The 18,691-nt window shown below is 56.7% G+C and overlaps 1 protein-coding gene across 6 annotated transcripts in view; it reads right to left on the bottom strand.

The window, feature by feature from the left end:
- CDK5RAP2 (CDK5 regulatory subunit associated protein 2) overlaps positions 1-18,691 on the bottom strand; it is a 158,278-nt gene that overhangs the window by 24,716 nt on the left and 114,871 nt on the right. For all 6 annotated transcript variants that reach the window (XM_041762766.1, XM_041762768.1, XM_041762769.1 and 3 more), the window contains 4 exons: positions 17,534-18,107; positions 15,599-15,831; positions 6,430-6,478; positions 3,965-4,140 (listed from right to left, as the gene is read on the bottom strand). In XM_041762766.1, coding sequence (XP_041618700.1) covers positions 3,965-4,140; positions 6,430-6,478; positions 15,599-15,831; positions 17,534-18,107 — 1,032 coding nt within the window. The remainder of the gene's footprint in view (positions 1-3,964; positions 4,141-6,429; positions 6,479-15,598; positions 15,832-17,533; positions 18,108-18,691) is intronic.

The raw sequence follows: 18,691 nt of genomic DNA, 5'->3' as shown, positions 1-18,691 counted from the left end.
GGATGTCTTCAGACCGTCGGGAGCTGGCAACGGCCTCCCGGGCCTGGCGAGCCTGAGGCGGCCCCGGCCCGCGGGCACAGTCCGGGCGCTCTCTGCAGCCCTCCACAAGCAGGGCCTTCTCCACCACACAGAAAAATTACATTCCATACAATTTTAATGCTAACTCTAATGCGGCCCTTTATTCTTCTAAATATCAAATATTAATTTAAAATCTTCCTTATGGTGAAACTAACAGATCACTTTCAAGTCCGCTTGAATTGCCTGAGAGTGGATTAAACCACTTTCATAATGAATCCCGATATTTCTTTGAAAGGAATATGTTTATCCATTTATCACCTACTCATTTAAGACTTAAAACCACAGCAAGACAGTAATCCCAGCGCTACTGAGCACGGTAAGGAGGGTACTCTCCGGAGCACATCCTGCTCGTGCGAATATAAATGCGCGTGACTTTTGGGATCTGTTTTTATCACCAGCCTTAGAAGGGTTCTTTCCCAATGTCTTCCCTCACATAATTCTACTTCTAGGAACCTACTCAAAGGGATTAGCGGACAGGCTCCCGACCATTTGCCGGAGTGTGTGAAGAGGTTCGTCTTCTGCACTGCTACGGAACGGCAGAAACTGAACAGCACCCAAACCATTAAATAAACCGTATTACATCCACTGTGACGCGGGGTCACACAGCCGCCATGTGAATATACAGTCACATCCCAAAGGCCATGTAACATCACAGAAAAATACAGATACAGAACGGATTAACAGCGGGATTGTGACTCTATTTAAAGCTCTGCAGGCAAAAAAGACACATGAACACAAAACAAGGACATCTACCCCAGACAGGAACACCACTGCCTTGGGTGGTGATGTCGGGTTGTCGAGGCTCCTATTTTCTGTCTCGATGTGACACTTAATGATACGTAAGAATCGAAATCGCCCAAGTCCTCTAAGATGAGCTCGTCCTATTTTTCAGCCTCCGGCGCGTCTCACGTTAACAGAGGAGGAGGCGCGGCCGCAGCCCAGACGCAGGTTTCCAGAGCCAGCGTCGCCACATCAAGCATCCAAAGGCAAAACTAATGTCTTTAATTCATCAATTGGGGTACACCCAGTACGTCTTAGTAATGTCTGTTTTAAGACATTATACTAATGTTATGACCCAGTTTTAATTCCTCCAAAATGACTTTCATTTAAAAGTAGCACAATGTTACAGACCTTCCCCTAATTAAACGGTAATTCTATCACGAATCTGAACGTTTATGGGAGGACTTCATTCCCAGGCCTTCAGCTCTCTGCTTACGCCGGGAGTGTGCGGGGCTCCTGGTGGGACGCTCCGTGCGCAGCAGGCCCCGGCCCCCCCCAGCGGCCCCGGCCCCCCCAGCGGCTAGCCAGGCCGAGCGGGCAGGCGCCCCTCTACTCCGCCCCCGCCTCCCGGCTGCTCCACGGCCGCGGCCGCGTCACAGGCCGTCGGTTCACCATCCCCTCCTGCTGAGTCTGCCCAGGAGCCGGGCTCCTCACTGGGGTTAAGGAAACACTCCCAGTGCAACTGGACACTCCTTATTAATTATGCAGCCCTAGCCGAGGAGAAGGAAACACTAGACTCGTCTTTACACAATGGGAGAAAAATATCTGTCCCTCTCACAATAAATACCCTCCTGACAAATGCTAAGTCTTCAAAACCATGAATCCTGCAAGAAGCAACCAGCAAAAACCATGTGTGCGTCTTTGGCCTCGGAGTTCCACTTTACAGAATCTAGGTTAAGAAAATGCGCCAAAATAGGGGGAAAGCTTCATGTTCAAAGATATTCCCTGCAGCAGTGTTCACGATTGTGAAATTTTAGAAATGACTTAAATGTTCAGCAAGAGGGGAACATAAGGAAAAGTGCAGTTCAGCCATTCAACGGACTATCTAAAGCCACTAAAAACGATGCTATGTAACAACATGTCAGAAAGCTTACGATAGAATGTCAAGTGCAAAAAGGAAAAATACTAAATTATCTCTCTACTTAGAATATAAACATGACAAAAGGAAAAAAACACATGCAGAGACCAAGTCTGAAGAGAAAGAAACCAAAAAAGCTACCAGTGGGTTTATTAGGATGGCTCCAGAGAGCACGGCCTCCGTCCGGAAAGTGCCTGGTGCTGTACTAGGAGGGCACGGTAAGCCCAAGGTCATGGGTCCCCGAAAGAGAGGACATAAAGGAGGCGCCTACAGGGTTCTACATTGGAAATGAACCGAGGCTGGGGTGGCAGGCGTGGGAAGGTAGACAACAGAGGGGGATGGCAAGGGGACGGCAGAGGGAGGTGCCCAGAGAAAGGGTTTTAAAGAGCAGGGATCCCAAGCATTCCCATTAAGTGATCGGCTTGCTGCACGGCAACCCCCAAGCCCTCCATCAGTGTGTTCCTCCCACGAAGGTCTCGTGGGAATAGCCTCCAGGGTCCTTGCCAGGTGGAGGCGGTGCCGAAGGGGCACGGCCAGGGACAGAGACACAACTCACGGGTCTGACCCAGAGGAGGAGGGAGAGAAGGCAGGAGGAGAAGATCAAAGAGGCAGAAATAGCCCAGAGAAACCTGGTCCATGGACACTCACGGAAACCACACGGGGATGCAGCCAGAAGCCCAAAGAAGGCAAGTGCAGGGGCAGGTGCTGGAGGAGCCCGCTGACACCTCACTTAGATCCAGCGCGTGCGTTTCCTGCCGTAGGTGTGTTTTCAAACTGTGCTCCTCAGGCCCTGAGTGTCCTCGGGGAGCCTCGGAAGCCACCATGGAGGACGACGTCTCTACCGTATGTCCTTCACATACGGGGCCTCCGTGTAAAGTTCCATCCAAAAAAAAGTGGGGGGAAGGAGGGATGAGGTTCTGCTGCTATAAAGACCTTGCATTTCTGAAAACCACGGTTCTATGTGATCAGATGTCAACAAAAAGCTTTTAGAAAGGAGGTGCCGGTGTCTGATCTGTGCTCTGGGTCCATTCTGGGCGCCTGGCAAACATCCAGTGGAAGGAAGCAGACACCAGAACATGTCAGCTAAGGTCCAGAGTCTATACCCGGGCTCAGAACACTACACTCTGGGGTCAGACCCACCCACCCTCTTTTTGGCAAATAAAGTTTTACTGGAACAGAGCCACACTCATTCATTTACGCATAGTCCCTGGCTGCTCTCTGCTACCACAACTGGATGCAGTAATTACAACAGAGACCATGCGCTCCACAAAGCCCTAAATATGTACTCTCTGTCCTTCCCCAGGAAAAATTTCCCCATCCTGTCCTATCCCTTGAACTTCTGAAATACATGGACTTAGCAGCACTAATCCCCGTCTCATAGCCCAACAGGAGGTCATCAAGACTGCAGAGCCAGGAAGTAGAGGAGAGCTCAGGGCAGGCGGAGGGTGGGGAGGCTGACCTGCCAACTGAGCCCACGGCCCACGGTCAGAGGCAGGACAAGGGGCTGACCCAGCAGACGAAGGGTCACACCCAACGGGAAACACAGCAGGTTTACAGAGGCACGGACTATCCAAACGGGGGCTCGGGGCGGGGGCGGGGGGGGGGGGGGGGGCAGTGAGCTCTGCGGCATCCGTCCAGTTCAAAGCAAGGGTGTTCAACGTGACGGGGCCTCAGGAAGAGTCTGGAAGAACAACAGGAAAGTAACCAGCCTTGGGACGGACACGTAACCCCACGCTTTCCAGTCTGCTTTCTGCCCCGTTGGAAGAGCCAGGAAATGGCAAGTCACGGTATCCGTCCTCATTACCAAGTAAAAATGACTCTTCCCCAATCACCAACACCTTCAACAAGCACAGCTTTCCCCGGTGATGAATGATAGTCCGAAGGACCAGCTCCGGCCCTGCCAGCATCTCCCTCCACGAGACAAACGGTCAAACGTCACTACGCGGCTTACTCAGGCAAGACGGCAAATTACTGTTTAAACCAGGACACCCTGGCTGTGTCTGAAACGCTCAGCAGAGCTTAGCTTACCTTGGGAGAAATGGTTCGCCAGGACCGAGGCCTTCTCGGTCTCGCTGTCTTGCTTCTGGTCTCGGGAGAGGACGGAGGACTTCTCGGACACTTCGCAGTCGGACAACGCGTGAGAGGCCGAGGGCTCGGGAGACTCGGGGAGGATGTGCTGGTAGGTTGAACTGTCCTCCTCCATCCTTCACCGTTGGGATTGAAAGAGAAATCATTTTCCACACTAAGACCCCCGGCCAGGACCGGGACTTGGGAACACTTCAGATTACCTGGCCTTTTCGAATTTCCCCACATTTGCGACTTTGCTCTGGAGCCCGTTTGCTTCCCCAGAGCATTTGATGAGCAATGACACTGTCAAAACACCCAGCTCGGTGCGCTTGAGCCTGGAGCCACTGCCGGGGTTCTGGGGAGGGCCGAGAGAGCGCGAGTCACTGGCAGCTGCTGACCAGCGCCCCCTCTGCAGCCGGCATCTGGGGGGTCCTGGCCTACTGGGTGCTCACACCGACCCACGACCCTCAACCAGCGCCGGGGACCCGAGGCACGCCACGAGCTGGCCCAGTCTCACAGCCTGCAAGCGGCAGAGCCAGCCTCCCACCGCAGGACAACCCAGACCCACCAAGGGCCTATGGGTTTAAGAAGCTCAAAACCCTCACGGCCCCCAGGCAGGTCCCAGTACCGCCAGCCCGGCCATCATCCGGCTACCGCCCTGTATTTCCCAAGAGCCACCTGAGCCGTGAGGAAAACCCCCCGAACTCCGTGAAAACGCCCATGAACCTGCACCTTAGATAAGCTCCGTAAGCCAGGCTCTTTTCTGCCCCTTTCCCTGTCATGCCTTGTCTCGTCATTCATGAGCTCAGACAAGAGCAAAGGACTCCAGAGCTGCAACACGTTCACTAACAGGTAGACACCCGTCCTGCCGTCGGGTGCGCGGGCTCGCCGCTGCCTCGCGCAAGAGCCCACGGGCCAAGGGCACCCGTTCCATTAGCTCGGCAGTGACCCGCGGAGCGCTAAGCCCGCCACGGCAAAGGGCAGAACAGAAGGAAAAGGAACCAGCCCGTCAGGGTGGGAGCGTGACGCACGGCTGAGGCGGGAAAGGCTCCCTGCTCCTCCCAGCCGCCTCTGCGCGCCAGCACGTCTCTGCCCACAGCAACCCCGTCGCACCCGCCCCAGTGCAGCCGCCCCACGGCCCTCCCTCCCCACCCAGCCCAGCGCGACCCCGCCGCCCCCCACTGCCCCTGCCCTGGGCCTCCTGTCCATCGGGCCCCAGCTAAGCCTGCTCCGCTGGGAGGCTCGCCGGCCTCTCCAAAGCCTCCGCGGGGACGGGATCCGTTCTCGGGAGAAGGGAAGGGGAGGGCTGACCCCGGAGGGACCTGCCGAGACACTGCGGTGGGAAAGGGGCACTGAAACGCCCACCGCTGAGCCGTGCCAGGTGCCCACCGGCTCACTCCTACGATGCCGTGGCCTTCGTGATGCCAACAAAGCCTAAAGCTCTGCTCCCTGTTTCGTTTTACCCCCAGAAGCCCAAAGGGCTCCAGAGAGGGCAGAAACACCAACCGCAGCGAGAGCCCAGCACGAGGTGAGGGAGTGGGGACAAGACCCCGACAGTTCCCGCGGGCCACCGGGGCGAACTAGGACAGCATACAACAGGTCCAGTCGGCCAACGGTTCGTAACTTCCAAACACACGCCAGGCGGGCGGGGCCGGAGCAGCTGCAGAGACGTTCAAGGCACAGTCTGTCCTCAAAAGGCAACGTGCACCAACGACGAGAGCCCAGGAGCCCAAAGACTCGAGGTCAAATCCCAGCTCGGCCTCTCAACAGCCGGCAAGCAGCCCTCGCCCTCGGGTCCTCGCCCCAGGACGGGAACTAGTTAGTGCTTGCCCAGGAGGGCCAGAGGGAGGGCGCGGGAACGCCTAGGCCAGCAGCTGACACCTGGCCCCGGCCCCACGAGCAATCCCGGGGGAAGGAGACACGCAGGGCACACCATGGCGCCACGTGCTCAGGGCTGGACCAGGGTGGTGTCAGCGCTATGGGAGAGAACTGGCCCTGGCCCTGGCACAGAGAAGAGAGACGGGCACGGTGGGCAGAGCCAGGCTCAGTGCCCCACAGACCAACGACAGCAGCACGCAGCCGCACAGCTGGCGTCCCGGCACGAGCTGCGGAACAAATGCACAGTGAGCTGAGACGGGAGCGTGGGTCATGCTGGGGGGGGACTCGGAGTCCCCAGGAGCCAACAGAGTCCCCAGGGGCGTCCCCCTCAAAACTCCCGACAGACGAGCGCCGCAATGGCCGAGAGCCGCCGAACAACAGGTGCGTGGCGCGACCTCCTGGTCCACACGACCTCCTGGTCCACGTGGCCACCGTCCGTCCCCTGGGTCTGCGCGTGCCCACAAGAGGCGGCACCAGCCGAGCGCGAGGGAGCCAGCATCCCCAGCAGACGCGCCTGCACGGCCTGCGTCCCGCACGCCCACACTCACCTCTCCATCACTTCAGTCTGGGGGCTCACGTCCACTTCAACTGATTTTCCTGGAAGCAGAAAGAACATCGAGAAGGAGAAGGAAAACGTTAGAATGAATGAACGAATGAGTGAATGAGTGAATACAAACGAGCGTTCCCTAGTCATCCTTGCTCACACGCTCGCAGAGGCCCTGATGCGCTTGCTCACCACCCAGAGACGTACGGCAAGACGGCAAGGGCCCCCGGCACCACGGCCCCGGCCCGGTGCCAGCAGGCAGGTGGCACGGCGACCACGGCAGGAAGGCGGCTGGCTGCGGGCTCTCTCGCCTTCCCTAGGCTCTGCCACTCACACAAGGCGGCAGGAAGACAGAGACGCTGCCCCTGCAGGTGGCCCCGCGGACGGGCTGCGGCTTTCCCCCTCTTCCTTCCGCGCTGCGACCTCATCTTTTCCCTTCCTACTTTATCATCAGTGTTTTTCTTACGGAATTCGCCTGAGAAACTTAATTCTAGTGACTGTGTTATATTCCACGGTCACCGCCAGTCCCCTCTGTGACACGAGGGTCATTTCCAATTTTTCACTTTTATAAATAAAGGAAATAAACGTCTCTGCACATACAGCTTTATCTGCATTTAAACGCTTTCCTTGGGGAAGACTCAGAAGTGGGACCAGCAGGGAGGAGGGGAGCGCGGCTGGAGGAGCCTGGGCCTGCAGCAGGGGCGGGACGATGGGGATCGGCCAAAGGCAACGAAATGAAGCTGCGAGCGCCCTGGCGAAGAGACACGCTGCCCCCTGCGTGGCAGCCTTTGCTGTTTGAAAGGCAACACGGGAGCCCAGGTTTCAAAGAGACCAACAACTTCACGTTAAAAATACTTCAGAGCCCTGGAAATTGCAGACCGGGATGAGCTCTTTGAAGAAGCTAACGTGTGGCTAAAGAAAAAACACAAACCTTCTAGAGCTGTACTTGAAAAGTGAGACTATAATTAAACTGCACCCACACACTCCATTTTCAAAACTACTCCTAAAAGGGAAAGTTCTTGAACACCCAGCGCAAAGGGAAAGAGCACCGGAGACTCAGGCGTGGGGCTCGCGGCAGGACGGCAGGCCTGAGCGACCAGGGGCCCCACCCTGGGGACGCCTCCCCGGCCGACCGTGTCCCTCGGCCTCACTCGGGTCACACTGGCACCATGTCAGCTCTCCACCTCACAGCGAAGGACTGGAACTCCGTGTGCCGTGTGGCCTCTCTTACCCGGACGTTCCATCACCTGCTTGACCACGTGCCCCAGTTAAGCAAGGGATCTGCACACCCGAGCGCCCGCTCAACCACAAACCCAGGTCTTGATCCTCTTGGTTGCATCCCCACCAAAAAGGCCGTGACGTTCTGGCTCCCGAAAATGTAGGGAGACAGTGTGCATAGCCTCCACCTCTGTCCTCTACACCCCTTGCCAAGACAGGGGATCTCCACCTGACCGGGCCCATCTCCAAGACGCCGACCGGCTGCAGGACCCCGTGAGTGGGCAGCCACAGCGCTAGGACGACGGCCCGGCACCTCCCATGTCGCACCTGCACAGGCTGCTCACAACACTCCACTGAAACGCTGACCCTGACGGTGGGCCGGCTGCTCACCGGCCGTCCGAAGGGCTTCGGGGTCTACACAACCGGCCAGGCACACAGTAACATCATCCCCTGCTTTGCGGTACCACCGTCTTCAGGAGCACAGGTGACACCCAGAAGCTTCACGGGGAAGGGCACCATCGGTCTGGGGCACGCGGTCAGCACTCTGAGAGTCCTGACCATAAATCCGTCCCATAAGTATCGCAAAAACTGCTCTTCAGGCCCTAACAAAACTCACGAGCAGAGAAGGATGTGCCCGAGGCCACCCGAAGCTCGGGTCTTCTCATGGGACATCCTTCCAGGAGCCCGTGATGGCTCAACGACAATCGTACGCCGCCCACTCCCTAAAACCAAACAGCCGACTGCTGGCGCAGACTGGGACCGGGGCCAACACACCAGCGACGCCCTGGATCTCGTGGTGGGCCTGCCCTCGCACAGGCGACGGGGACGTGTGTCAGGCTCCCCCTGAAGCTCAGGAAGCGTGTCCTGAAAGCTCCCAGCTTTCAGCCAGATCCTAACGGCTACACCTAAAAGCTGCGTAGGGGGTGGCGGCGGCATCTTTTCAAATAAAGAGGCGTCTAGTTATGCGACCCTCCTGGAACAGGCACGCGGATGCCAGGCAGGCCAGTCCCGTTAGCGGTCGGCCCGCCCTGCTCCCCGCACTGCGCCATCCCGGACACCGCCTCCTCTGGGAAGCCTCTCTGGAAACAGCACCTGCCAACCGCACGGAATCCAGCTCAAATATCACAGCCTGGCCTCTCCCACGTGACCTGAACGTTTCCTCCTCCGCACTGATAACCTGCAGCACATTTCCGTGCGGCTCCAGCGTGCCCCTGCCTGACGCTCAGGGCGGGGATGAATGAGGAGCTGCCCTACCCACGGCTCACAGCTGCGTGGGGACGAGGGACCCAGCAGACAACTGCATCACCGGCTGGGACAAGGGGGCACGGGACACCATGGCAGGGCATGCGGGGGAAACCAGGTGAGCCGGCCGGGACTGTCGGGGACAACTCAGGGGAGGTGACAGGGTCACATCTTTGAGGCAGGAAGGCGCCGTATAAAGACAAGACGCTAAGGGGCCACGTGGAGGGCAGATTCCAGGGATACTCGGGAGGAAAACTCTTCCGGTTTCTCTGATCGCCTGGGTCGGTTGCCGTCCTCGTTACGGCCCCGTGCCCAACGCCACTCCTAACGTACGCTTCCCCAACAACCATGCCCCCTTCCTCCAGGAAGCCTTCCTTCCCTTCAGGGCTCGGGGGTGCCTCCCTGCCAGGCCCCACCGTGCGGGTCAGACCAAGTCAGACGACCCGAATCAGAGGGCGCCCTGGAGTAAGATCCAAACCACACAAAACTATCCATATTGTCCTCAAATCCCGGCTGGACATGACACCTACGGCCCCAGTTTGGGAGGCCAGGAGAACGTGGCCCCCGTCTTCCAGTACGAAAGAGAGTGGAGGTACGAAAGGAGAGTGGAGGTGCGCGCGAAGGTCCCGGCACGGCGCCCTCCTAGTAGCCCGACACGGGAAGCAACCTAAATGCCCACCTGCGCGGAAGGATGAAGTGAATCGTCTGTGCTCTAAAGAAATAAAAATACGTCCACAAGAAATCACTGCTCTCACCTCCCGAGCCCTCCGGATTGGTCGGACAGGACACCAGACGCTTTGAATCATCTCACTTGATCCTCAGAAATAAGTCTGCGAGACAGGAACTATGTCCTCACAGGAGAAGTCGACCACTTAGGGGTACGAGAAGCATATGCTGGGATTCGAACTCAGGTCTGTCTGGCTCCAAAGGTTCTATTCTTTCCACCCGGCAGTGTCCATCACAGGGCCAGACGGGACTGTCATACGCAAGCACGCTCATTAGAAACAACAGTTTTGCTTCCCCTTGGGATGAACAAAGAAAGCCTCCTAGAAGGCGAGCAGAATTTCTAGAAGGGCAGAGAGAATAAACACCTAGAATAGGGACTGGTTCGAACACAGTCCCGGGAGTGGGGAAACGCGAGCGAGGCCTGCAACCCAGACGTACTAGCGGGGACGCCCAACTGCACAGGAGCGTGAAGGGCACCACGTCCCGTGCTCGGGGTCAGGCTGTGACACAAGCAGCCCGGGCTCAGGCCCCGACTCTGACCCGCCCGTGTGACCTTGAGCAAGTAAATCCACTTCTCTGCTCCTCTCTTAGTCACAGAAGGTGGTAAACAGTCGCTTCTCGCAGGCTGAGGAGACGCCTGGCGCAGAGCGTGCAGCTCACAGGGCCCAGCCTTCCTCCGCTCCCCACCATCACCCCCGAGAGGGCAGCAGGCTGGACACGGCAGCTCGTGGAAGGCCTTGGAAGAAACGAACGGTGCGGCTTCATCCCTGCAGCCAGAGGAGAGTCAAGGGGAAGGACCCCCGCGGCTGCCTTCTACCCACGTGGCTAGACCCCGACACCCGTGGGGAGCTCACGGAGGAAAGGGACCAGCTCCCGACCTTCCTGGTCCCTCCCGCGGTGCGGGCTCAGGGATACCTGAGGGTGACACCATCTTCCTGACTCATGCTACGGGGCAGGCACATGGGACGGCAACACCAGCCCTCAGTCCACCGTGGGTCCCAACCGGGTCCTGAAGGTTACAGACCCTCAGCCCGGAAGAACGCACATGCTCAGGAGGCCGTGCAGGGTTCCGGCCCCAGTGAAACCCCTAGCCCGTGACGCTAGGAAAGACCCGGCTCTGGTCCTGCGAGCAGAGAATCCACGCTACCGTCGTACTTCTTGGGTTCCGCCGCCTACGTGGTACGAAAGGAGAGTAGAGGTGCGCGCGAAGGTCCCGGCACGGCGCCCTCCTAGTAGCCCGACACGGGAAGCAACCTAAATGCCCACCTGCGCGGAAGGATGAAGTGAATCGTGGTATCTTTGTACCAAAGAACGCTCTGCAGCCACTGAAACTCACGGCGTATGTTAGTATTGTCCACACCTGAACAAAGGGAAAGGCTGCAAATAGTTCCAGTGCCACAAAAAAACATGCATTAGTATAAAAAACATCTGGGAACATAAAGTCCAGGGTGTTCACTTTTGGTGCATAAATGATGCAGTTACAGGAGCATTTGCTTGTCTGTTATTCCACAATAAACACGTAGTGCTTTGTATTAAGGGGGAAAAGACTATATTTAAAATTTTTAAGGACTCATGCTAGGCAACCACCTCAAATATAAAACTACAGTAAGCTCCTTTCATGACTCAGGAGCCAGATCTCTTCGACTGCATCCAAGAAAGACCCACCCCTGTTCCATTTGATTCTCTAAGAATGGGAGTTGTCGTCAGGTACCTGAGACTTTTATGCCTTTTGTACAAGAAAATAAAGTTCTATGTTTTGTGTTGTCTGCAAAGCCTGAAATGCTTCTGCTCCCAGAACTGCAGGGCACAACAAGTAAGATCTCCTGGGACTTGTCAAGGTAAATAACTGAAAAATAAATCAAGGGGGGGGGGGGGGGGATAGGATGAGGGAGGCGGGCGGCTGGCGCCCGAGGTGCTCTCCCAGCCTCCTGCTCCCCGGCCCCGGCTGAGGGCCGCCTGGCAGGAAGCGGAGGCCCGGACCGAAATGCCTCGGGCCTGGACCATACAGCTCCATCTTGAGGACCCGTTGCTCCTCCGGTATTAAGATGAGAACTAGCTGACTTGGAAACCCTTCCTCAGGAGGCTGGGGAAGTCACCTGCTCCCGTGTCCGTGGCCCCCGAGGCCGGGGGCTGCTACCAGGACGAGGGTTGTGTAAGGAGCCGCGCGCCACTCCCTGGGCCCAGAAGCCCAAACTATCCCACGTTCTATCCTGGAGCTAAGCTGAACACGTGGGCTCTCACGAGCCATCTGTTTTGTAACGTATGAAGACGGAAGAACTGGGGTCAAACCTTGGTTTCGCCAAGTCAGTTCTAACTTTGGGCAGCTGCCTTTCCTCAGCACGGCGGAGCTCCTCCAGGAAGGCAGGCTGTGGTGAGCAGGCGCCCCCGACCCGCACGCTCCACGTACAGAACCCGCAGCCCCAGCGCCTGTGAGCCGGGCAGCCGGCACCGAGGCAAGGCTTCGTGCTCGTTACCGACTCCTACGGCTCACGCAGGAAAGCTCTGGATTTTGAGCAGAAGGAACATGACCTGACTTACACTGTGAAATGATCATTCTATTGTGCAGAAACGGAGCATCGTGGGACACGGGGGGGGGGGGGGGGTGCAGGGGCAGCCTGGGTCCGGGGAGGTGAGGACTGCGGCATCAGCGAGAGGAGCCCCGGCGACAACGAGGTGGCGCCAAGTGGTCAGGTCTGTAAGACACTCTAAGGCAGAGCTTCAACAGGGGCAGCGAGCGGGGCGGGAGGAGCGCTGGCTCCGGGTGCGGTCTTCCTAGCAGCCCAGGGAGGAACGGGGTGCCCCTGGGGGAGGGACTGGCCACATCCACAACCGCGGGGAGTCTGAGCCACGTGCGGTCCAAAACCGATCTCTGGCTTCAGCAAAGGGGAAGCTGTCGGTGCCTTGGGCACAGGCCGCTTCCGTGGGGAGGCTGCGGCCTGAAAGCTGTTCCAGTAGGCGTGGGAGAGAAGGGCCCTGGGAAGTTAGACGGGTGGATACACAGGAGAGGAGCAAAATAATGACGTCACAGAGGCAATTTAAATGGATAAAGTTTTAACTGGGGAACCACCTTCATAGTTTTCATATTCAAAAAATAAAATTAAACCAGGAAAAACAGGAGACAAACCCTAAAACTGAGAAATAAATGCAAGCAGGAAAAAATAGATCTAGTTATACTTCAAAAGAATAACATGACAACACTGTAGAAAGAATGAAGCAAGTAACTTTTAAGTTTAATCCCTATGTCTCCTGAGCCTAAAAACTAAGAGGTCTAGAAATAAACCGTGATCTCTTAGTGGGTTTGTGTCCCACAGTGGCTCGGAGGGGGCAGCCCTGGACCCATCTGTGTGTATTAGAGAAGCGGGCACAGCGGCGGAGACAGTGACGCTGTGAGGGCCGGGCCCCTCGCTGCTGGGGACGGGACCCAACGCGGAAGCGGGAACAGCAAGGAAGGACACACGGGGCTGGACTGGGACTGGAGGCACCGCTGTGAAATAACCACTTTTAAAATAAATCAGACGTTGTTACACACCATCGGATGTGTGCACATGCACGTGAGATCTACCCTCGCTCTGCCTGCTAAATGGCCTGGAAACGACGACACTCTAGCAGCAATCAAAACACCCCGTACCATGGATTTTAAAGGGCGTCCCCCTCTAAGATGAACCAGGGCTACTTGGAGGAATGGCTGACTCAGGGGCAGGGACAGTACCAATGAGGCTGGAACATCTTTTTTCGTGCCAGAAAGCACAGAAGTGCTCCCCAAAAGAGGGAGACCTGTCAAAAGGAAATGCCACTTGCCACATCCGGAACAACGTGCGCATTAGTACGAATGACAGAACGAACACCAGCCTGCTGAATAAAGTAAGAGGCCGCAAGTCCACGACGCTAATAACCAGCAAATACATAATCAGGAAGGGGAGATAAAGGGAGAGTCGGTCCTTGTAGCAGACGCCGTCTCATAAGGAAGGAAGAAGGAATGACGGCATTAGGGGAAACGTCGCCACGCGGCCAGCATGACAGTAGCAGCCAGGACAGGACACGGAGCACGACTCAGGTGAGCACCTGATGAAGAACCAGGTATTTACGGGGTCTCCAAGTCCCCCCGCCGACTGCTTACATATCACACAGGGAAACACGGTCCTTCATAACGGAGGAACCTGACTCACATCACCTCAACCAAGCGACCAAAGTTATTTTCACCAACGGGACAAGCCGATGGCATGCGCCTCGTAAACCCGGTTCCACGAGAACACGACAGTTATGCAGCGTTCTTGCCAAAACCACATAACCAGTCTCATCTCCGCTATCTGATCTCATCGTAAAGAAGCAACAGATAATCCCAAATTGGGGCACTGGCCTGAAGTCTTCAGACAAGTCCACGTCGTGAAAGGCAAAGGGTGAAGGAAAAGGCTAAAGAAAGCCAAAGACCCATGACAACTAAATGTAACGTGGGGACTGGGTCCTGGATCGGAATCAGGAATAAGACTAAAAGACATGAGTGAATCAATTAGTGAAAGTTTAATACAGCCTGTACACGGGATGATGACACTACGTCATGAATTTGATAGTGGCCGTGGAGAGGCCGCAGAGAACAACGCCTCGGCGTGAGGGGCCACACGCTTTGCCGCATCTAGAGGGAAGGGACAGGATATCGCCAGTCCACCCTGGGAAGGTTAGGAAGAGATGATGGTGATGATGATGATGGGCTCCTGGGTGAGAAGAAGAATATTGGGCGCCTGGAGGGCACCTGGCGGGCTCAGTTGGTGGAGCGTGTGACTCTTGATCTCCGGGTCAGGAGTTCGAGCCCGACGATGGGTGTAGAGATCACTTAAAATCTTTTTTTTTTTTTTTTTAAATCTTTAAAGAAAAATACCAACGTGTGTGTACATGCACGTATGCGTGTATATATGCAGAGGGCCCCGATTGAGGATGCTACAAGTTACATTTTCGGCTTTAGGATGGTGCAAAAGCAACAGGCATTCGGTAGAGAATACCTCAAATTCTGAATTTTGATCTTTTCCCAGGCTAGAGATATGCAGTAGGGCTCTCCCTCGTGATTCTGGGAGCCACACCCCCTGTCAGCCCTGCCGTCTTGAGGGTAAATGACTGGTACAACGGTCCGGGACCCACCTGGCCATCCTGCTTCTCACCTTCAGCACAGCCCTCAACCTAGGACATGAGGCACTCACTACTCTGTCCTAAGTGGGCTTTCTTTTCTTTTACAGGATATTGCCAACTGTCGACCACGTGTTCTGAGCACGTGTATGGAGCCTGGGCTAAGCTATGACGTTGGGTAGGTTACGTGTGTTAAGTGCATTTCTGACTTAACGATAAAGTATTTTGAACTTTATGGTGGGTCTACTGTAACCTCATCACAAGTCGAGTTAGATCTGAATATTTACAGAGAGAAGGAGAAAATGACAAAGCAAATAAGACTAAAGTGATGAAGCTGGGTAAACAGCGTAATAGAATTTGTCGTTCTCGTCTCAAAAACATTGTAAATGATGATTATTTCTAGTTAAATGCAGTAACGTCTACTGAAGTACCTGGCGCACAGCCACTGTTCAGCAAAGGTTCTCTTTCATGCTTCCTCTAACCACCTCTGACCCTTGAATATATTTTTTAACCAATAAACGTCTGAGGTTTTCTTCCTTGCTCGTCTCGTTTAGTGTCGCCAACATTTACGACTCCTGAGTTCTTATCCACTCCCACTCCCACCCCCCAGCAAGACCCGATTTCCAGCCTCCCTTGAAGCTTCAGAGCAAGCATGGGGCAGGTGGGTGCGGGGTGGTGCCTCAGCGCCCTGACCCGGGCTGGCAGCAGAGCAGACCGCCGGGCCCACGGGAGCAGTCCCTGGAGGGGAGGCAGCCCGTGTGGCTCCGCTGTCAGCCTCGTCAGAGCAGAGCGGTTGCTTCCGGCCCCTCCCAAAGACGTCCTGGATCAATAAATGATGCGTCTGAGGACTCGCAATCCCTTGCCCCACTTACCGCTGAGAAACAGCTTTTCCAATTTCTCGAGCAGCCCGGCACATTGATTCAGCTGCTCCTGGAAACCCTCGGCCACGTCGTGATCCACGTCGCCGGCCCGCAGCAACCGCTCGAAGGCCTTCATCGTGGCGTTCATATGTTGCCGGTAAATGACACAGATGCCGTGGCTCTCCTTAATCTGCTGTCTTTGAAGGGAGAGCTCCCTGGCTTGGGACTGAACTAATGAATCGTATCTGATAAAAGGGGGGGAAAGAAAATGCTTGTACCATTTCTGAATTGAATTTTTGTGACCTTAACACTAATTGGAAAAATGACAGAGCACAATTTTTAAAAGCCTGCAGCTGTACGAGTATACGCACTTCCAGAAAAATTGGAAGTGCACAAGGTCACTCCTTCGATTTCAAAACAGCCAACAAATGCCGGAACAAAGGTTCTTCTGCAACGTTTTTAACCTTATAGAGCCCCCAATTACAGCACAGACTGGCAAGAACTCAGGAGGACAATTAGTTCCCATCTACTCTTCAAAAATAATATTCTGAACTATTGAAACACGTGTTCCGAGGGTCAGGGGACCTACCACAAATTCTCACGAACAAAAAAGAAACCGTAACTCGGGAAAACAAAAACGGGACTCTCTCCCCTCAACTGAAAGGTCAGGGAGGAATCGCAACGCTAACTACCACTTACGGAGGGTCCGGGACCTGCCAGTCACCGCATCGGGGGTTTTTAGTAAGTGAACTGTCCTTGCAATCTTCCGTCAAACCTGTGAACCTCCTCACTTACTGGGGGGCACCGGACTCCGCTGGCACGGGCAAGCGGGGATGGCAGCGTGCCCCCGAGGCCCGTGCTCTATCAGCACCGCCTCCTGGCTCCGACCTGCCATTGCCGGGGCGAGCCCGCCCGTCCTCCCGGCACCGGGAAGAATACGGGTTAAGGGAAGCGCGGCCCCCACCGGCTGCGGCCACAGTTACCTGGCCCCCAGGGCTCGGCACGGACGCTGACCCTTCGGTCGCCCCTTCCCTGAAGCGAGGCCGGCGTGGGGCTGCTGATGCCCCGATCACGTGGCCCCGTGGCAGGCGGGCTGAGGAAGCACGGGGGCCCGCGGCCGGCCACGGCTCTGGGCACGCTCCGTCCCCTCGGGCAGCCCGCTCGAGGCTCGCGTCCTCACCCGCAGAAACACGTGTGGGAGGCCCTCCTCTCCGGCTGACCGAGCGCTCATCAGTGGCCAGCCGGGGGTCTGACACTACCACTGCCCTTCAATAAACACAGGCTTCCTCCCGTCCTGCTGCTCGGGAAGGCTGGGAAAAACGCACTCTGGCTCCGGACGCTTCCGAACTACACGTTTGTCAGGTGACTACACGTTTGTCAAGTGAAGCAAGTAAGTGACGAATGAAGGTCAACTTCACAAGTGACGGCTTTGTCGTCACAGCTCCTAAAGCAGAGCTGCACGTGTCTGTGCCCCTCGAGCACGGCCTAAGAACTCTTCTCTTTCTACGCGGGCCGATGCTCAAGGATGACCTTAAAGGGGAAAGATCTGGAACAGGTTTATGTTCTTCCCACCCGGCCTAGGACGTCGGTCTCCGTCCCAGGGTGAAACGCAATAGCGGCTCCGGGAGCGGACGCAGCCGGGCGGCAAACGTGCCGCAACTCACCGAGGGCCAGAACCCTTGCCTTGGCCTCAGCACCCAGGCTGACGAGGGCAACGTCCGCTCCGCCAGCTTCAGGAGCCACGAGACCAGAATGTGTACGGCCCCTGCGGTCTGTGGCCTCGTGCCCACTTCTCCACGGGCCCAGCAGCCTCACACCGTGGAGCCTCCCCCGGTGCCCACCCCCCACTGCCAGCCGAGCAGCGTTGCCTCGTAGCTCGGGGGCTCCGACCTAGGGGCAGCGGGGGAACCGCGGCGGCAACAGTGGGACAAGCAGCGGGGGACGTACCTGGAGGGTGACAGATCTCGGAACTTATTCTGCAGGTTGTGGATTTCACTGAAAAGCTCCATGTTCAAATTCTGCTCCTTCTGCAGCTCGCACTCCTGTTGCAGGAGCTGCTGCCTGAGGCCCTCCAGCAGCCCGCCGTCGGTCACCTCCGGGGCCAGCTGCCGGAGGATCTTCATGTGCTTCACGTAATGCACTTGGTGCAAACTTGAAAACGTCATTTCTTCCTCGTCGGCGCTACCCTTGGGCTTGCTCAACACATCCTGGCCCCCTTCTGTCCCACACAAAACTGTGATAATGGCCTCACTGCACTGGGAGTGCTTCTGCAGCTGAAACAAGAAATTCCGGTAGCCCTGGAGCTCAGTTTCCAAGTCACGGATTTTCTGTTTTAAGTTTTCTGTATCACTGGAGGTGTCGATGTTCTCAGACGGATGGGCCCCAAACACGCTGACTGTGGTGGACAGCGGACTCTTGGAACTCCAGCAGGCAGCTACCGCGGCTGGGCCTGGAAAATCTTCAGAATTCCCTTGGCATGTGGGCACGACGGCAAGGCCGTCGGGCGGGCGGATTTCAGCGTCTGCGAATGAGACACACTTGCGTCAGCACGGCCTGGGCCGAAATCCACCGCCGTCCCCACCGCCGTCCCCGCAGGGCCACGGCCGCCCCCAGGCCTCTCTGGCCGAGCCCCTCCCCCACCTCCCAACCGGCCTCTTCCTCAGAGCAACTATTCTAAAACGTGAACTGACCATGACACCCACCAACGCCCACCTCCAATTCATCACCAAGGATTAAACCCCAAATCCTCTGGCAGTGCCTGGGCCCCTCTGCCGACTAGCCGGGCAGCCCGCCCTGGACACCCCCCCACCACCTCTGGAGATGCCCCACAGCTCGCCCCAATCCCTCGCACCCACCGCGCCGTGGGGGGCCTCTATGCTTTTGCACGTGCTGCTCCCTCGGCCTGGGGCTCACTCGCTCCCCTACGCCCGCTCAACGAACTCTGCTCACCCTGAGCGCGCAGCTCTGACCCTCCTCCCGCGGGCCCACCTCCACGCCGGCTTGTCGCTCCGCCTGCGCCCCCACAGCACCTTCCGCACTCCGCCAGGGTGCACCTTGCTGGGTGCACATGGGCTCAGCGCCCCACGGGCTGTGGCTGCCTGGATT

Source organism: Vulpes lagopus, chromosome 7, assembly GCF_018345385.1.
Source record: "Vulpes lagopus strain Blue_001 chromosome 7, ASM1834538v1, whole genome shotgun sequence".
NCBI lineage: Eukaryota > Metazoa > Chordata > Mammalia > Carnivora > Canidae > Vulpes > Vulpes lagopus.
This window is presented reverse-complemented; position numbering and strand designations above follow the sequence as displayed.